This window comes from Buceros rhinoceros, unplaced genomic scaffold (assembly GCF_000710305.1).
Source record: "Buceros rhinoceros silvestris isolate BGI_N320 unplaced genomic scaffold, ASM71030v1 scaffold10214, whole genome shotgun sequence".
NCBI classification, from domain to species: domain Eukaryota; kingdom Metazoa; phylum Chordata; class Aves; order Bucerotiformes; family Bucerotidae; genus Buceros; species Buceros rhinoceros.
The window spans coordinates 10,158-30,144 of NW_010407680.1; the positions used below are offsets into that span (position 1 = coordinate 10,158).

Genomic DNA, 19,987 nt, shown 5'->3' on the forward strand with positions numbered 1-19,987 from the left:
AGCAGGAATTGGCTTGGGAATTTCTGCAGCAGGCCTGGAGTAAGTAACATTGTATTTCCACTTAGTGGCTCTCTTCTGAAAGAATTCTGAGGTTACTCTGCCTTTACCCTGTGGAGTTAATTGCCCTTTTGCCCTGAGCCTGGAAGTGCCAGCAGCTCCAGATGTCTAACCACTAGAGACACGATTGTTATCACCTAGACCCACCACTGAGCATTAACTCTCCTACCCTAACATGTTTCAGTTCGGAAAGACCTGGCTTCCCCTTTAAATTTTCTTTTCTCTTAATTACTCATGACAATTTTAGTGTCTTATCTGAATGAAGAACTAAGCGTGAAAGCTCAGCATTTGTGCATTCCCTGTTGCATCTGGGTTGGACTACATACATGAGCTTGTAAGTCTTTACATGGATTGGAGTGTTTTCAGGGGTGCCTAGTGGCCTGTTCAGCATAAAAGGATCACAAATTCCTGCATGGTTTTAGGGAACTGGACCCTGACCTGGGTCAGGAACAGTCTTTCTCACAGCTGTGCCCATCACCTAGACCATGTCAATTTGGAAGATGCTTTCTGTTCTCCTTCCTTTTTTACCTTGTCTGTTCCAATTAGACAGTCAGGATGAGAAAGCGGTCAGCAATCTCATGCACTGCCTTTGCCTGTAGCTGCTAGAGCACACAAGCGCACGATGAACGCTTAGAAGGGAACTTGTCTGAAATACTATCTAGCCCTTGGCTCCAAGTTAGTTCTTGGTAACCAGAATGTTTTGCTTCAAGGCGTTCAGCTGAAACTGCTAAGTAACAGGAAGTGCTTGGCCAAACATTCTGGGCTTAGGAATTTTATACCCTTACTGCTAACACCCTCAAACAAATCACTGTTCACCAGTTAGCCCCTTTTCAATCGCATTCCAGTTAGCTCCCAGCAACTGCCAAGGCATATGTTTATGGGAGAACACAGAGAACACAGAAGACCAATGCCACGTGAGCTGTAGCTTTCATAGGTGCATGTTCAGAGGAAAATAAACTCATTCTGCAAATTGGGAATGGGAATTTGAGTATATCAGCAGTTGTGGGACTGCTAGGAAGCCCTGAATTGATGAGCTGTAAGTGTACCTTACTCTAAGCACTTGAGTAAATTTGTCTGTCTTGAGAAGAGTGCTTAAGTGTGTGTTTAAATTAAAGCTAATTATTGCTGTTGAAATTGGTCAGATTACTTGTATACTTTTAAAGTGGAGTTTAAATACTTTGCTGAATAGGAAACACATAACAGAACAATTTCCTTACGTGGGATTCCACGGTCCTCTAAATTGTCAAACATTATGAGAAAATGAGAAAATATAGAGGTAATGCTGTTAGCTGAAATCAAGCACAAAAATGAGATTTGAAAAACAAAATTTGAAACACGTAGTGGGGGAAGGAAAGAAGAAAGGTGTAGGAAACATGGGAGAGAAGTCTTGAAGAGTGTTGGGGGAAAGAAGGGAGCCTTCACATGAGCAACTACCTTTTAGCTTTGGACATACGCACACCAGTGTTATTTCCATTTGTTTAGGTTTTCTGGATACAAGCCAGGGGTATGCAGACAATCCAATGATGTGATCCTCGCACTGAAAATCCTGATTGGAGCGGTCCCTGCTGTCCTCATCGTTGTAGGTTTAGTTATACTTCTTTTCTACCCAATCACTGAAGAAAGTCGGAAAGAAACAAAGCTTGCACTTGAAGTGTTAAGGTAAGCATGAACTGGCAGCAAACAGCAGTAGCCTCACTGCAGCATCACTTAGTCATACTGAGCAAAAAATTATTAGCTACCAACATACACCTTTATATTCCTTACAACAAAAGAAAAACCCACTCTATTACTTTAATTATTAACTGAATAGTACCTCTACATGCTCCAGTATCTTGTTTTTGTAGCGTAGCACTCTCCGTTTAGAGGACCTTTTATCAAATATAGCAGCTGCCATACTTTACTTTTTCTCTGGGGTGGGGCACAAAGCACTATTGCAATATAGTGTTTCAAGTCAGAAATGAGGAATATTCTACAAAGATTAAAGTTCTGGAGAAAATGGGAATAGTTAAAATTTACTTGTATATAGAGGAAAATGGGATTCGTGGCTGCGTTTTTGATGTTTATGGCATATAAGAAACATCCAAACTGTTTAGAGGTGTAGACAGGAAAGATCAAGAGAGAAAAAGAAAGGACATCTTTGAGCTATTCTTTCCCTTTTTACCTTAACAGTGTCCCTTCCTCCCCTTTCCTCCCTCTCATAAGAAAATCTTACCTGGCTCAAAATCATCCACCTCTGGCAAATGAAGCCTTGGTAAAATGAGGACATACATAAGAACGGTCTATCCTGGAAGACCGATGGATTAAATATAAAAATACTTTGTCTTGGTTTTATTATCCCAAGTTACTGAAATTGGAAACTGTTTTCCATGCTAAGGGGTGAATTCCAGGTCCTAAGCATGGGTATCTGGAACCACTTCATTTCCTTAAGGTATCTAAGATACCTGCACGGGGTTGGCAGATATGCCACGGGGTTGGCAGATATGCCACGGGCCTCTCATGCACCAGCTGCTTTCTTGAGTGGAAGCTGCAGACCAGAGGGGACAGGCTAAAGGATCTAAAATGGGACTGGTCCCTCCGGTTAGGTCCTTTAGTCACTGTCCATAACAGCCACCCCTTGCTGGTGGTTTTCAGCTTTTTGAGATTGCCAAACTGTAGCTTGATGAGTCAGCAAGAAAAGCCAGAAGTTTATTCACATATCACTTGCTCTGGTTTTAACAGAAGGAGCCATCAAAGCACAGAGAACCTGGATGCGCACGAAGAGAACACCTCGGTCTAAAAGCTCTGAATACAATCAACTTCCAAATAGAGTTTCATGCCCAAAATCTGTGAGAGTCTTCTGGGTCATTTGTCTGCTCACATTTTATCAAAAAGGATCAAGGATGATTCTGACACAGTCAGTAATGAAATCAAGAGAGACCACCACCATGCAAAATATGTATGTAACCCCATGCGCTGTGCTGAAAAAGACATTGCAGGTGTTCAGGACTGTAAGCAATTGGAGGCTTGGGTTATTTTTGTTTGTTCTTCAGTGATTAATGGAAAGCTGTTATTTCATGGCAACTGGAGATTCTATGGACAAGGGATAAAAGTCTAAACGTGATGCACCACCCAAATTTTAGCTCGGGTGATATATTTCACCCTTTGAGGCTGGGGTGGATTTTGAAGATAATCTCTACCTATAAATTGCATACTAGTGTGTTTGGAAAGCACTTGGAAAACCTGAAGTATAATATATAAAGTTAGGATTTATTTTGCTTTGAAATGAAGCAAATCACAGATGTAGTCGTTTTGAGGATTTTCTCACTAAGAGTTTTTCTGAAAGAGGGTTTGATGTAATTTAACTGTAAAGATTTTCTATGAAACAGAACCATACATTTCCCATTACTGGAGTTCCTTGTTTCTAAAATCCGCATCTCCACTCAGGATGCACAAAATCAGAAGACCCTTCCAAAAATTAGACTATGCCATTCAAATTTCTGTCGATGTTAGCCTTTAAGTAATCATGATACTCACCCGTTTCTCATGGGGTGTAGGCTTTCTGCCTCACAAGACACCATGGCATGGCTGTTGATCTCAGCTTGCTCACAGTATTTTATAACAATAAAGCTACACCTGACTTTTAAATGGGATTTCCCCCCACCCCCCCGTCAGGAATATCATCGTGCTTTAGAAACATTACATGAAACCTCATTTCTACTGTAGATTCACACTTCTAAACACATTTTCTGTGTTCTGGAGCACTTAAGCACTTATACTCAGACCTGGTCATTCTGGACTTCTTCTGTTGTCAGTGAAGATACAGAGACCTCCAGAGGCTGCCTCCAAACTTAAGCTAAAGTGACTGGACTCTAGAGACATATCTAAACCCGGAGGGGAGAGAGGTGAATCTAACAGCTGAAAGCTTGTTTGCCTTCAAGAAAAGCACAGTTAAATACAAGACAAATTTACACCCCACTGGCTTCACTGTATGAATATGTGGGATCGTGCCTTTATTTTGTACTAGAAGTGCCTTTGGAGGACTACCATGCTGCTGTTTGGGAGCACTTGCAGCAGGCGTCACTGGAGGCAGGCTAAGATTTTTTTTTTTTTCCGTAGTTTTTTTTTTCGGGCTCAGCTTTGGTGTTATAAAGTGGATGGACTTTGTGTGTCTCCTTGTCAGTTTTAAATTATGTGTATGTATTATGTATGATCAGAAATGTGACTGAAAGAAGCAGATTCTTACATTGACAACCATTCGGATTAAACACTAATCGAATGTAACCCTCCTGCCTTGCACTGATTGGCCGTAACAAGGGCCAGGTTCAATCCCCAGGGGCTCTCATTCAAGTAATACCCACATACAGTCTTAAGAATGTGGGAGATCGGATTAAACCAGCTGGGTGACTAATCAACAGCACTTCCCCACCTGCACGCAAGCAGTTCCAACAGATGGATTTACACAAGAACAAGGAGAAAAGGCTGCTGGAGTTACATGTCACCAGGCAGTCCCGTGTAAGGCAAACCATGACCATTCCTTGCCCTCGCTGACGTATAGTGACAGCAGCCCGAATCTTCCATTCTGGGCTGATGGTTGGCATAGTCTGAGCGAGTCACTAGGCTTCTCTTCCTGTTTCATCCCCCTTGTAGTTTCTGCCTAAAAAATACTGTGGAAACCTTCCAAGGTTATACCGCCTTCCCGAGTGCTTTGGCTGGTGATCAGTCTCACTGTGGGTCACAGCTTACTGCGTGGGTGAGCCGCCGTTCCCCATCAGGCACTGAAGAAGGGCGTTGTTGTTAGCCCCTGCCACTAGCTGTGGCTCCTGCTAAGGGTGTTCTCCCGCCCTGCTCTACCCTGTCTGCCCCTAAACTTGCTGACCTGCCATGGCTTAGGTGGATTAGATAATTTTGCTGAGTCCCCCACTTTAATAGGTGAATACCACCTCAGGCATCTGTCCCTGGGGAGTCCCCGAAGGCTGAGACCTTCAGTGTCAGGTCACTGGGTTTTCAGGAAGGGCCCTGTAGATTTGAGAACTAATTCCTTAAGTCACTCCTGCACCTGATAAGAATCGCTGCTAAATCAAATCCCAGCCGCATCCTCTCATCTCTATTCACCTACCGCATTCCAAGCAAAGTGGTTAAAATGGACAATGTTTTAAAGCCAAACGCTGCTTTTTTGGGTTCATAGTTTGTTTCCAAATATTACTCGTTCATATCCTTTTTGACCTGCCCTTCAGGGCTGTAAATAGAAAACACGAAATTAAAGAGAAACTCACATCCTTTAAGACTTGGTATTTGTTGTCCATCTCCTTGAAATGAGGAAGTGCAGGCAAGTTAGTTCAAAGCTTTGTGCAGTAGTGTACAGCCAGCAGCAGTCCGGTGTATAGCGGTCAATCATGTACCTATGATATGAATTTCATATCATAGTTACATAAGAAACCATCCCAAAGTGTTACAACAGTCTTTCCCTTCAGAAAACTTCTAGACTGGTTGATGGAAAGGTCAGCTGGGTTCATACAACTGGCAGGTGAGGAGTTTTGCTTTCCTGCAATTTTTGAGTTCCTCGTGCTGCACCGAATGCTTTTTTTGACCTTAACTCTCAGTCAGACCATGGTTCAGAAACCTAGCAAGAGTGCTGACTATGATGGTTACAAAATGTGTATATGTTATAGGCTTAAAGTATAAAATCAGTTAGCTTTCACATCATTGAGCACCAACTCTGCTGCATAAAACAGATGCTAACTCACTGGGAAGCTTCATTCAAAAGACAAAGCAGCAGCATGTGACTCTGTCCCCGAGGCAGAAGAGAAGACTTTTTGCTGTGTTGCACCTGAGAATTTACAGTCTCCAGAGACATAAACTGACACGACAGAAAGCTGAACAACGGAGGGCGAATGGTCCTAGAGCCATGGCACTCTGCAGAAAAGCTGGGTCCTTGGTGTTGTGTTTACAGAGCAACAGGCAGCAGTGGTGTTGGATGGTAGAAAAACATGAATGTTTGCCCTAGAAGCAGAAATAAATCTTATTTCCTGATCTGTTTCTTGTCCCAAATTATGTTAGATGAGATTATGAATTTCAACTATGCCCATGGGCTTCCTGGCCTCATTTTAGCTGCGCTCTCCTGTAGCTGGTGAAGAAGGATTGCTCAGGCCCTGTGGAGCTGATGGTCACTTGCTCAGTTTCACCTGATGGAGGTACACTTCAGAGAGCCAGCACCATCCTCTGCCACCTCATCTTTGCTGATACGTGTGGAATCATCTTCATTTTGCAAAGGATGAAAAGGATTTTCTTTGCACCTTAGTATCCTCTGTCATGGACTTTCATCTCTGTTTTACCTAGAGGATGTCTTCACTTGCCTAAAGCCAACCCGGGCCACCAGCTTGTCATCATTATGATGGAACAAGGTTTATACTGACTGAGAAGTTTCTGTCCAAATCAGCTGCAGTCGACAAGGAAGTATTTCCCTTGTGATTCTGAAGTGAACTCACCCTTTGGTCACCTTCAAAATTGTGGAGAAAAAATCTGCAGATCTGCCACATCCAGCAGCTTCAGCAATTCTGCCAGTGCCAGCTATGTCAGATTGTGAGTCTCAGTGCATAGATGTACCTGCCGATATCAGTGTGGGATGAATGGAAAACGGTAGCCACCTCCAGACTCCTGCCGAAGTCTCAGCTGTGCTGAGCTTGCCAGGCAGAGAAACCCCAGAATTCCCTAAATTACTTGTAGAGGTGAAAGAAGAGCCAAAAGAGAAGAAAGCTCCCTAAAAACACTCTGCAATCCTCTCCTAAGGGCTCTTGAATTGACATCAGTGGTGGGTGACATCAGACTGAGTTGAAAGATGGTGGATGTGGAGATCCAAATGCCACGCGCAGAGCAGAGGAGCCCCAGAGAATCAGTGAGCACTTTCTGGTTAACAGATGACATGCTCAGCCTGTTCCTGCCTGAACCTGTGTTCATACAAAGGCTGATGGAAAAAAAAGCAACTTGACCCAAGAGATGATCAGGGACTTCAGAAAAGAGGATGGAATGTCAGTGCTGGAAGGTTCCTGGCAACTGGACAGTAGCAATGCTATAAAAAGCTAAGAAAGATTTATCATAATTATTCTGGCTGTGGAACTGAGCTTGAGAAAAGGCACAGTAAGAAAACACGCTGGGATGGTGGCCTTGTCTGTGTCATAGTGGGGAAGGGAATGTGTTTTGGTCCTGGCGCTGTGAGCACTGATAGCAGGCTTGGTGTCTGTGGACAGTACCAAGCCGGTTAGGAAGTGCCTGATAGATCCAGCTCTAGGTGAGAGGAACTGGTAGGTGACTGTAGGGTGTCATCATCATGGCTTGGCTTTGCGAGTGAAGATCTGGGAAGGGCTTTCCCCACGCTCACTACAAGCGATGAGTGCACCCTTCGGGGCTGCGCGGTGGATTTTTTAGGTGAGGCACCGCGTGTGCGGAACTGGCTCCACCCTTTACACCTGAGGTTCATCTGCCAGGGCCTAGCGAGCTTGGACGGTGACAGCAAAGTCCTCGGGTCGTAGGTTTGGTTAGAGTGTCCTTCTCTTAGATGATGGATGCCTTACAGGGCTAAACGAGCTCCATGTGCCCGGGTTTGGAGTCAGAGTTGTCCTTCTCCTAGGATGGCTGCCCGAAGGCTAGTGAGCCCATCCTGCCCGTGGACACACTTTGTGTGACCCTTCAGTTGAGACCTGTCTGGCCTGGGAGACCCCACCAGAGGCACATGCCACCACCAGCACAGCTCTCAACCTCACAAGGGCACGCAAGCTCCTTCCCCACGGCAAGGGGGTGCCCATGAAAGAGTCGCTGCTCTACCTCCAGACATCACAGACCCAGGCACGGGGTGGCTGGGGCCTGCCAAGAACGGGAGTCCTGGAGGTCACTGTAGGGTGTAATGCACGAGAAACTTACGCAAGATACACAAAGAATTCAATCTTTCTTTTCTGTCACCTTTCTTTTCAGACCCCATGAACTCAATGGAGCATGGTGGAACTTTAGCGGCGGAAGCTATACTTGATTTTTAAGGTTTCTGGTTTCAAGAAGCTTTGGGTTTTTTACGTCTTTGATCCCTGGTTGTCAGAAGCCATTTATCTGGTGGTGTGTTGTTGCATTCTGCAGAATGGAAGAGCCAAGGATCTTTGTATTAGATGATTCATAACTTACTGATCTGTGTGGTGGTTGCTACTGGTCTTTGTGGCTTTGACTTTCTTCCCTTTCTCCTTCCTAATATGAGAACAACAAAAAATAGGGAAAAAAAGAAAAATAAAGAGCACTGACAGTAAGTAAATAAAACCATCCAAGATGAATTTCAGAACACCTGAGAAAAGGTGTTTTTTCCTGAAAACAGCAAAACTTACTGTTAAAACTGAAAGAAAACCTCTACGCAGCTCCGATGATTTTAACTGCAGCTGCTCTGCAGCTGCTCAGTGGCCAGGGGAATGTTAGGACTGGAGTCCCCTGCTACTGAGAAAACTTCTAATAGAGGTTCCCAGCAGAGCCACCAATAAAGCTGCCTCAAGGACAGCTGACCAAGGTAAAGAGGACGTCAACCTTAAAAACTCCTGTGGCAGCTTTTCAGTGCCATTGATTTAGTCTCCAACTTAATGCTCACCAGCAGCCAGAGGACTACCGTGAGCACAGACCTCCAGTAGAGGTATTCATCCACACATCTGGCTGACCTCATGGGAGACCCTAGCTCCAAGGTTCCTCCTGAACTGCAGACTCTCACTGGGAAGCTGCTTTGAAAGGGGATGACCCTGTGTTGTCCAGTCAGCATCAGTGCTCGGTGTGTTCAGTGCTACTGCTGGAGGTTTGTGAATGTTGTATGTGTGAAGAACATGGTCATGCTGGGTGGAAGAAACACCACATGCGTTCCACGGAGCATATGGATAACACCTGTAATTAGAAGATATATTAGAAGTAATAAGCTGTTAACTACACATGACGGTTAGACACATTGACCATATTAGGGTACAACCAGCATCCATGAGGAAACTCATGTTATCCCAGGCTGATTCATTTTTGTGACATGGAAATGGTAGGTTTATTGTACCTTTTTATTTTAATAGTTTAATTGATAGAATCATGTTGCAAGTTCTTTAAGTGGTTGCTTTTAAACCTAAAGGATGCCATGTATAAAAGGACATTCACATCATTACCTGGTTTATGAATGTAAATTAATCTTTTTAAGTTTGGGCACATTGTAAACAGAAGTCACTGATTTGAGATGAAAAAGATTCATTTAAGGTTTTATCTTCTTCAAAGGCACTGAGAGCACAGCCTTCTTTGTGGAAATGTGAACAAAATCCACTCTCAATAAGTTTCAGTAAAATAAGATGAAACTAAAAGCCAATACATGAAAATAAGGTTTTTAATAACGTTTCATCAAAGAGATTTTGAAAACCATTGGCTGTGCTTTACTGGTCATAAACCTGAGTGTAACAACATCTCTCTCTTCAAGATCAAGGAAAATTCCACCAAGTGCTTTTTATCTCCTGTTGTGCATGTGTCCTCATCCCAAGCTTACATACATCAGACACACCATTCCTTATTGTCGCAGTATGAACTTGCGGCATCTACCACTGTGGACACAGGGAAATTTGCCGTAATGAAAACCAAGCTCAGAAGAAGACTTAAAACCAGGTAAAATAGGAATTCTACTTCAAATGCAACTCCAAGAACTCATGCTTTCACAGAGCAGGAGCAAGCCTGAAGTTGTCCCGAAGGTAAAAACACGATGCACATGAGTAAGATAATGGCTCTAATCAGTTTTGCACTAGCTGCTTCTCTTTTTTCAGATGAAAGTTGTAATTAAAAGAAACCATAGCATCATAGCATACCAGGTTGGAGGGGGCCTCAAGGATCATCTGTTCCAACAAAGTTTAAAATCCCTAAGGTTTTGTATATGTTGCTGGGGTTTTTTTAATGTTAATCTTTTCTAACCCTTTTGGTGAGCTCTCTGGAAGAAGTAAGCTGGCTGTCCCACTAAGTTAGATCATAAATAATACTTGGTGCACTTGTAGACTTGGGCCTCACAGTGTAATCCCTTGACCAAACCAGTAACAGCTTGTAGTGGGTGTCTTGCACTTGCTGTGTCTGCTCTAGTTGCCCGACACGGCAATGCCCTGTGCGCACTGGGGAGATGGAAGAGTCCTACAAATCTCTCTCAGGTGCAACCTGAGACCAAGCACGCTTCTGCTGGGAAACACTGTCTTCCATCAATCTAAAGTAATACAAATAGATTGTAATTATTCCAAAATAAGCAGCTAATATTTGCACACAGTTTGGCTGTGTAATGAAGTTACAGAAGCAGCACTTGAGACACGTGCAGTTCAAGGTGTCCTCTCGGATTGAATGGGCCAGGGAAAGTGGCAGAGGTTTCCTGCAGGGCCAAGAGCACTCAGCACTAACCCTCTCCTCCTATGGGTCAGTAGGATGCTGAAATCAGGAACTGGCATGAAAAAGGACCGTCAGGTGGCTGAGAACAAATGTGGACCAACTCCAGCATCCAGCCTGCTTTAACATGCACCCAGTGCTGAGGCTCTGAATTCGGTGCCTTTCTGGTGAGCGTAACAGTGATTGTGGACCACCTCATGATTAAACCATGACTGTTACTGAGAACAGATATTTGTTACAAACGGGATGAAGCCCACCACTGCCAAATTATTTTACCTGTTCTCCTCCTCCCTTGTCCATCAAAAGCTGCTAATGTCTAGTTGCAGCACACAACACTGAGATATTTTGGCAGCTTTTGCTAACGTTGTATCTTTAATATTTTGTGGACAGATGATTTTTTTGACAGTGGCTAAATTTCCAAATAGGCAATAAACACAGCAATTGTATTAGTCCTGAGACAGCAGCTCCAATTCTAAAATCTCATCACTTGATTTCTTCTCATGCAGTAAGTGCCACTGTGAAAGCCTGATAAACTCCTTAATGTTATTCTTTGATTTTATGGGTAGCAACCTGGATTACTCTTTCTTCAGTGCTGCAACCCATAAACTTGTGCTGTTTTCTAAATTTCACCTTTGCATTCTCTCTCTCTCTCACACACTACGAAAGCCCATAGGACGTTTTCTTCTGTCAGCCTTTAAATTGGATGTTCTCAAGGTGATGGGTTTCTAGACTTCCCTTTGGCCCCTTCAGCACCTATTAGATATGAAAATTAAAACCAATGTGTTGAAGGCAATTAACAGTATTGCTTCAAAGGTGACAGGAAAAAAATTATTATGAAGACATTATGAAGAGATATTTAGAACTATTAACGAGTAAATGTTTAGTTATTCAAAGGTAACTAAAGTAACTTTATGCCTTCAGTGCTGTATTAGGTCTGGCTGGGAGCTGGTTTTCTTCATGGCAGCCTGTGCAGTGCGTTGGAGCCCTGACCAAAGCGGCACCTGAGTGTTCTGGCTATTGCTGAGCAGCAGTTGCACAGCGTCAAGGCTTTCTCTTTTTCCTGCTGTCCAGAAGGATATTCCTGACCAGCAGGATATTCCAGACCATTTGACATTGTGCTCAGCAACACAAGATGTGAGAAAGGAGAACGGGGAGGACGTTGAGTCGTGGCACTGATTTTCCCAGGTAACCATTATACATGACAAAGTCCTGCTTCCCCACAAGGTGCTAACATGGGACCTTCTGTTCTACCCGTTAAATGGTCTTTATCTCAACCCATGAGTTGTTCTTGCTTTTGCCCTTCCATTTCTCTCCCCTGCCCTGCCCAGGGGAGTGAGCAAGCAGCTGGATGGGGGCTCAGCTGCCGGCAGGGTCAACCCACCACAGATGACGACGCACACTTCCCCACCTCCATAGAGAAGCAAGCACAGACAGGCAGTGTTAGTGGGCTCAGGAAGGGAAAAGGGTCCTGCTTCTACACACGATGAAGACTCCACACAATCACACTGTGTCTCAAACTCCACACCTGTAACAGCACCAGTGCAAAACCACATGCGCTTCTGCGGGCACTATTTCTTCATAGCAATAGGTGACATTTCAGGCTTTGACAGAAGTGAGGAAATAGGGGACAATGCAGCGTTTTCAAGGACTTCTTTATTGTGCAAGTTTACTACCATCTAAAACCACCAACATATTAAAGACCAAGATGGAAACTTTAGCTTGGAAGCTTGTAATAACTTCAAACCACTGATACAAAGATCCAGTCTATACTGCAAGAGGCATATTTAAAAAACACTGCTCAGTATAAAAAAAAGTTTCCAAGAATCAAATAAATATTTTACAGTGATATGCAAAAAAAAAAAAAAAAAAGGAAATCCAGTGATTTGTTGTTTAGAATTTGCAGTCCTGTACAGTAAATTTAAAAGTCTCCCATCATGAGACAGGCATTACAAAGTCACGGTGAAAAACTACATTTTAGTGCTGGGCTGTTTTGAAGGACTGGCGCTGTCTAAAGCCTTGGTGGAGCAGTCTCTGAGGACTTCTAAAGAACTCGTGATATCCAGACTTTCAGAAGAAGCAGGTCTACAACCTTCTGTAGAACTGATGATGTCCAAAGTTTTGGAGGAACGGGCACTGTAGCCTTTTGTACTGGCATCTCTTACGACTATCTCCTGTGTGGATGTAAACATTAACGGAACAAAGCCCTCGCTGTCCACCGTGAGAACAATCCAAGATGAACCTGTGAAGACACGTAAATGTCTGTTAAGAAGCTTTCCTGTAATAAAGTACATCTAAGGTATAAAACATATTTCTTCTAAAATTAAAGTTAAATGCTTTTTGTATATTTACAGTTTTTCTAGCAAAAAAAAAAGTATGGGGAGATACAGGTTGAATAATCTCAAAAATAAAGGACAGCTAGCAACTACAAGAGACAGCTTTCTGACCAGTTTTGTCACTAGGAGATGAGACTATAATAAATACATGCTTCGAATAAGGAGGAGGAATGAAATTCTGAACAGAATTTGTAAGCATCCCAACTCGTTTTTAATGCAGTATTCATAAGCTGCTTCACATGCTTAAGCTGTGCAGATACTGTAAAGAGCAGAAATCTATCAAACTAACTGACAAATTAATATCGCTAAAACAATTTAAAAACTGCCTCAATTATGTAATTTCAATATAATTAATTCCAGTAAATACAAGGAAGAAGTACTGTGCTATATTGTACAAACCCCATGTCCCTGGTCCATTTGCTATTTGGCTTCACCTCATCCCTAGCGTTGTTTTTACTATTTGAAATTGTTCACTGAATCTGAAACACTGACTTCTACCAATTCACATAAACCAGAGAATTTTTATACTTGTATCCATAAAGTTGATGAAGAAATAAAACAGAGCTCGTGGGGAGTGAGGGAATTCAGAGAAATATTCCCAGCTGTTTGTAAATTTACGTTATGTAACTTCATGTCACAAGTAAGGCCACGAGAAGATTGTAGCTTAAAAGCAGGCAACCCTTTAATCTTTTGGCATAATATCTCATCTGGATCAAACTTTAAAATCAATACAATTCAGGAATTTGAAAATACCATTCCTACTTTGCCCATTTATCTGGCAGTTTATGTAAAATTAATAAAGAAGCCCACTGTAACACTGACTGCTTTCATAATTCATCCATTAAAGGAGTCACATGCATGATGGTTCTTATTCCTGGGCAACCAGTTCTGTTAACTTTACATTTTTAAGCTAAAAAAAGAGAAGATTAAACTACCAAAGGTAATAAGGACATTCTTCTTGCCAGAAAGAGAAGTTGCTCAAGTCTCACAGCTCAAAATAAAATTCCAGTCTGAAAAATCATGAGATCGGTATCTACAGAACTGTCTGTTCTCATTGAGTACGTATGTCACGTGTTTCTGGGTTATGCCACCACAGTATTAAAATAGCCCCTGTGTTTCCATGCAGGTAACTCACCCTGCAATAGGAAAACAACTAAACTAAGATAAGATAATGGCAAGAACCTTCTCAGGGTTCCATTGCCAGTAGATTACCCGACTACGGTGTTATCTAGGTGTGGGATACTAAACCTATTCTAACAACTGCTTAAAGGAAAATAAAAAGTGCACAATGGGAGGAACAGCAGCTGCAAGGCTTTGGGGCAGTTGCTCAGTATTCTGCAGGCAGGCAGAGAGCAGACACAGTGGGCAAGTAGCTAGAGATTCCGAGTACAGAGAATGTCTGTAGCAGTGAGAGATCATACCCCAAAAGTATGTTTTCTGCCTTTGCCAGAAGACAGACGCTTAGAACTGACACGTACACAGACAGGCAGGATGAGCACAGGACAAATGGGTAACAGCAGAGGAGGTCACAGCGACAGGAAAGGTGGTTTTCTTCACAGCAAATACTGAAGTGAAATGCACTGCTAAAAATCTACAGAGCTACTTTTGTGTTTATAAAAAACTGTAAGATTTCTTAAAGGAGACCAAGTGCTGGAACTACAGGTTGAAGTACAGAAACCACCAGTGAACTCCAACCTCCTCCTTACACAGACTTTCCTCTCTGGAATAGCTGAAACCATACAGAACATGCTGGGTGACAGTAATTTTCCTGTAAAACCAGCTACTTGATAAGGGGGTATCAATACCTAAAAGTTTGCTCATTTTATTTTATAATGTGAAAATTCTTCTTCGTAAATGCCCGGAGAAGCAGCTTTATGTTACAAAACAAATGAGCAAACTTTTAATTAATAATCTGTCATTACTTATTCCTTGGGTTTTTTTCCAGATGGGGTCAGGCACACTGCTACTGCCCACTGACAATGTCACATGGGTTTAAAGTGTTTGTATTACTGGACAATCACAACTTACCATGTTGCATTTCTACAAGAGAGAGATTGAATATCTGCTGCACTATATTTAGACGGAGTTTACCACCACAAAGAATAACAGCTCGTCTTTCATCTGAATCACTTCTGGAAAGCTGCTTCTGTAAATTCAAGAAAGAATCGTTAGACACCGTGATGTGTATTTCAGCAGAGATGCCAAAAAGGCATTAATCAAAACAGGATCATAGACATGCCTCCAGCTACATCATTTGCAGAAAGTCAAACACTACATTCATTCAGACCCATTTGGAAGATGTACACTTTTAAAATCTCAGCTCTCAAAGGGATGATCTGTGAGCGACAGCAGAGACTAACTGTGCCAACTCAGCGTGTGTCAGGACAACGGGAGAGGAAATCACACACTGCTGCTGAGGAAACCATGAGCTTTATCCCCAGCACAATCCTGACTTATCCTACCACCTGAGGGACGTTGTCCTGAGGAGCCTGTAAAGCTGCAGATTTTCCATCCTCCCGTCCCAGATCCACAATTTAAGAGGTGAGAACTCCTGCGCATGAATGTTCTGGACGAGGAATGGACTACGAAATCAGTTTGTCTCGCCTCTGACCATCACTGCTCCAAGCCTTAAAATCCAAAAAGCATCTCAACAAATATCCCCGATGGGGCAGAGCAAAGCATTTGTAAAACGTGCAAAAGGTCAGTCATTACCAAAACAATAAACACTGTGAAGGATGAAATTCACACCACCACATCACTTCCCACAGAAGCCGTGACAACACCTCTGAGTCATGACAAAACCATGATACAGTAAATTCTGGCTCCTATTCCATGCTGTGGACGGACCCATCCACCTGCAAGGAGGGTGTGTGGTGGAAGGGAGATTGGAGATGCACAAGTGCTCTTTGCCCCCTGCACTGACAAATTCTGCCTCTCAAAGACACAGCTTATTTGGGACATTCTGAGTTTCTTCAACATTTTGTAAAATAGTTAATAACTTGGGCAGCAGAAAAATGATTGAGGCTCAGCACACAAGGTGACGATCCCCATTAATGATTTCTGAATCACATAGACTGATTAAAGTTAAAACACAGCATTTCCAGTATCACTTGCAATCCAAAAGTCAGATCCTTTTCTTGCCACAAATCATCAGTGATCAAAAAATAGGTAAAATTGCGGCATTAATCTGCAATGGGCCCGACACAAGTGTAGCTAACACAGCTCCTGGAATGCCAGCACAACCTGATACCTAACTTGGTTTCAAACTACTGGTAAAGAGAGACCTGAATATGAAAACATAACAAAAATTAATAACCTCAAATTAAAGTCGGCTTCTAAACAGACACCTCAGATGATCAAGACTTGCTGAGGGAAACTGTTGCTTTTCAGAGTATTGTCCCATATATAATTATGATTTAAGAGAGCCAGAAAAATTACAGTTGTTAGAATTATTTAATATTTACAATGGAAAACAGTGAAGAGAGTGAGGGAGTATGATCTGGGACCCAAGAGTTTAATGCTACAAAAGTTGAGAATAATAATTTTTTGCAGTAATGAAGCTGAAAAATACTTACTGAGCTTACTGAAAGGAAAATGGCAGTTACTTGGACTGTTGACTAAGGTTTACTAATCTGAAGTCCAAGGAAGACCTCATGCCGTCTATTGATAATCGGGTTATTTACACTTTCTAGCACGAGATTTGGAAGTGCCTTCTTTCAGGCACAGAAAATGTCTTTCGCGTGGTAATTGATTTTGAACCCATTTTTAAGCTATGTTAACGGGATTATCTATTGTGGCCCTAAGGGTCTCTCCTTCTCAGATGGTGCTCTCAATACCAATTAGCACATTTCAGTTTCAGAGCCAAAGCATTTTACAGTTTTTGTTTCAGTCTCCATTATTTTACTTGTCCTCCCAGGAGGACGGGAGATTAATACCAACGGCCATGTATGGAAATTTTCACTCGTCTAAATCTCTCCTCAGAAAGCTTTAGAAGTTGCCTAGGAAGTACATTACCTTCCTAGAACTTCATACAAGTTTCTAATTCTGCAACTGAGCTGTCACGTGTGGGTTCTCTGGAGTCCCAGCAGCCTCTGTGCAGAAGAAGGTGGCCTGCCTAAGTCAGAGTCAACGAGCTCCTTGTAACATTAGTCCCACCTATGGGAAGAGGATGGAAGTTTAATCCTACTGACCATTACATGATAATGGTCTAATTTTTTCCCCAGAAATGCTCTGGTTTTACCACTGGTGCAGACAGCTGTGCAAGAATGAAAGCACTGCTAGAGCATCCATCTGAAATGGCAATAATTTTACGTTTAGTTTAAAAAATTATCTGAAATATTTCCCTCATTCTATCTCCCATCGGAGAAAAAATGCAAATATGTAGTTTTAAAAGAACAGTAAATAGGGACTGAGCTGCAATTACAGGAAGAGTAGGGAAGGGCAACAAAACAAAAACCATAAAGCCTATGTAAGTCTAAATAAGACTCGTATCAGATTCCCCTGCATGCAGCGAGATCGTTCGTGTACGTTCCCAGGATGTCATCCATCCTTCCTGCACGTAATCTGACAAGAGTTTGTGTTTTAAACCCCTATGAAGAACATCCATCCACAACCAGACTTTATCACTAGGGCTTCCAATATTCCAGTTACCTGGCAGGTGATGTTAACAAAAGAGGGGTCCTGAGAAGATGGGTACACTGGAAGATTTCTCTTCCCAGATTTTAGCAGCTCGGTTAATTCACAGAGGTGATGCTGCAGCTCTGTGAAGTTATGAGACAGTTTTTCTACATTTTTTGAAAAGTAACTCGCCTCCTTTTCACTTAATAGGTTATTCTTGTAAGAATTTGGTATTTTGGGAGCTGCATCTGCCTGCCGTTTTGGAGATGTGGGCCTGTTAGAAAACACCAGCGATGTGGCAGACAGTGCCGCAGTCCGGTTAACTGGTTCGGCATCAAGAGACTCAACAGCTGGAGGAAAATTGATGGAAATCTTTTTATCTTTGAGGTCACTCATGTTCAGCAATGAGCTTTGTTCATAAACAGGACTCTTCACTTCTTCAATGAGTTTCCTTCTGCTGGTAGGGGACTGAATGGCAGCACGATCTGGTACCAAGAGTCCGCGGCAGAGTGGGTGAACATCTGTGGAGAGATCATGAGGTATGTTTGAAAGGTTCAAATTGGAGCTCCCATTAACTGATGCAGATGTTGAAGGACCCAATTCAAGTATTAGTTCCTTAATCATCAATCGGATCATGTATTTGTCTGATCTTGAAGAGGGGAGAAAGGCAGGGTCAGTGAATTTTTGTCTTCCAACCAGTATCAGTAACAATTTATTGGTCAGGAAGCACAAACCCTTTGGCTTCTCATTTTTCTCCAGCTGAATTTGTTGAATATTGGGTAAATTGGACGAAGTCAGTGAATAGACCAAAATAACATTACAAGTATTGGAAGCGACAGATACACTTTGAGTTTTGGGGTCAAAAGCCATCATATCAGGCACCAGAATACCTGGGATGCTAACTTTTTTGGTAGAGGTAACCTTTCTTTCAAAAGTCACCAAGATGAGATGTGATGAATCTTGGCCACTTCCCGTTAGGTAGTCCTTGGGCTTCAGGTGAAGAAGAGGACTGGAATCGGCACCCTGCTTGCTAGAAAGTATGTGAGTTAGATCCACAGGAGATGTAACAACAGATGAGGGCTTCTCAGAGTCCAGTGACTTTTTTCCCCCATCCATGGAATACTCTTCCTCCCCGCATAAGCTGGACTGCGAGGGGACAGACTCTGTTTCAACGCTTGCTGGAACTTCAAATGCAACGCCAGCATTCAAGCCACAGATCTTGTCTAGAGGAAGCTCAGTGGTAACAGCAACTTGGAAATTCAGAGTAGCTTCCACAGCGCAGATGTAGCCTCCCACATCAAAGATGGGGCAGAAGGAACAAGCATTGAGCGTTTTCTGAGCATCATCCCAAATGTAAGAATGAAGGGCACTGCCTACTCCCACCACTAAGCGGTTGCCTGCCTTCGTCCAACAAGCGCAGTGGATGAGACCGCTGCCCTTAATATCCGCTTTAGTCCTGGAGCTGCTGAGATGAACAGAGTGTAAGACGGAGGCATCCCGTGTAGTTAGCACAGCCAAGATCTCCTTCTCTGGATGCCACACACAACCTTGGGGGAGCACTGGAAAGGGCTCACTGACGTCGCTTATCTGAGAAACTAAGAGCTTGTTTCTTTCTGTAGCACTGAAACAGAGCTGCCAAATGGTGACATGCTTTTTATGTTGAACAGCGAGCAGGGCTGGGGCATCAGGGGGACACGGACCCCAGTAGAGCCCATGGACATGTTCAAACTGACCGACAACACTTGAGTCACCAAATTTTGGTTCTCCATTGTGAAGGTGTAAGGAAGTGAGGATCACTTGCTTGCCATCTGTCCAGGCAATGCCATGCACAGGGTGAATTGCTTGGTATAAGGCATTAAGGCCAGTTCTTAGAAGCTTCGCTTTTCCTAGCTCCATGATTTTTAATGTGAGACACCTGAACAAATCAGAATGAGAAGAAACAGAAATTACTGTAGAGGACAGAGGACAATAGCAGTACAATTATTCAGCTTATGACCCTGCCAAGGCTGGACTCTTCCTTCCAGTGAAGTCAATATACACATAATGTTCATCTAGGCTTAATCCTCAGCCCTAGAGTTTTTCATTTATGACATTTCCACAGTGAAACACAGTTTTAAGAGAAACTTTGCTGTTTACATAGGCTTAGCCTGCTGCATTTTCATCACAAGACCAGTCCTTTCACTCTAATCAACAGGTTGCCCAGAATAGTTTTCAAATTACTTCAGTATTAAAAATTTTCAGAGTATTGTCTCTCACTCTCAGCTTCACGGACCACTTGTGACCAGCTAAAGTAATCCCTTACAAGTATAGCCAAGCATTAATGTATTATCTATAAATCTGATCCTGTATTAAGTGGGTGAGAACCAGGCATTTGTACGGTTATTCCAGAAAGCTCTCTAAAAAAGCAAAGGCAATTTTGAAGAATGTCAGGAAAAAACCAGGTTTTTCTGAGGAAATGAATGAGGAAAGGATTTAAAAGAACTCAGAACACAGGAGGGGGACAGACCCATCTACCTCAGGGATAAGCCACCCTGTGATCGCTGTGAATGACCCACAACATTCAACACCCTCTAATGCAGTGATTTCATTTCTTTTTCTTTCCC

The 19,987-nt window shown here is 42.7% G+C and overlaps 2 protein-coding genes across 2 annotated transcripts in view; one reads left to right on the top strand and one right to left on the bottom strand.

Annotated features, from left to right (window-relative positions):
- The window catches only part of LOC104492078 (major facilitator superfamily domain-containing protein 2B-like), an 11,396-nt gene extending 8,563 nt beyond the window's left edge, over positions 1 to 2,833 (top strand). Inside the window, exons 5-7 of the mRNA XM_010134580.1 lie at positions 1 to 39; positions 1,540 to 1,716; positions 2,776 to 2,833. Coding sequence (XP_010132882.1) covers positions 1 to 39; positions 1,540 to 1,716; positions 2,776 to 2,833 — 274 coding nt within the window. The remainder of the gene's footprint in view (positions 40 to 1,539; positions 1,717 to 2,775) is intronic.
- A 9,568-nt stretch (positions 2,834 to 12,401) lies between these two features.
- LOC104492079 (chromosome unknown open reading frame, human C2orf44) lies at positions 12,402 to 19,280 on the bottom strand. The gene is made up of 3 exons (XM_010134581.1): positions 17,418 to 19,280; positions 14,796 to 14,913; positions 12,402 to 12,673 (listed from the first exon to the last, which is right to left on the bottom strand). Exons 1-3 carry the CDS (start codon positions 19,278 to 19,280, stop codon positions 12,402 to 12,404), a joined length of 2,253 nt encoding a protein of 750 aa, XP_010132883.1.
- Between the last annotated feature and the right edge of the window lie 707 nt (positions 19,281 to 19,987).

Bases quoted from the DNA above. Each gene is read 5' to 3' on its own strand.
- LOC104492079 (XM_010134581.1), bottom strand. From the start codon at position 19,280: ATGGAGCTAGGAAAAGCGAAGCTTCTAAGAACTGGCCTTAATGCCTTA. The intron at 14,914-17,417 runs GTAACTGGAATA...TTGAATTTACAG, and splicing joins TTGTTAACATCACCTGCCAG to AAGCAGCTTTCCAGAAGTGA. The intron at 12,674-14,795 runs GTAAGTTGTGAT...GTGTCTTCACAG, and splicing joins TCTTGTAGAAATGCAACATG to GTTCATCTTGGATTGTTCTC.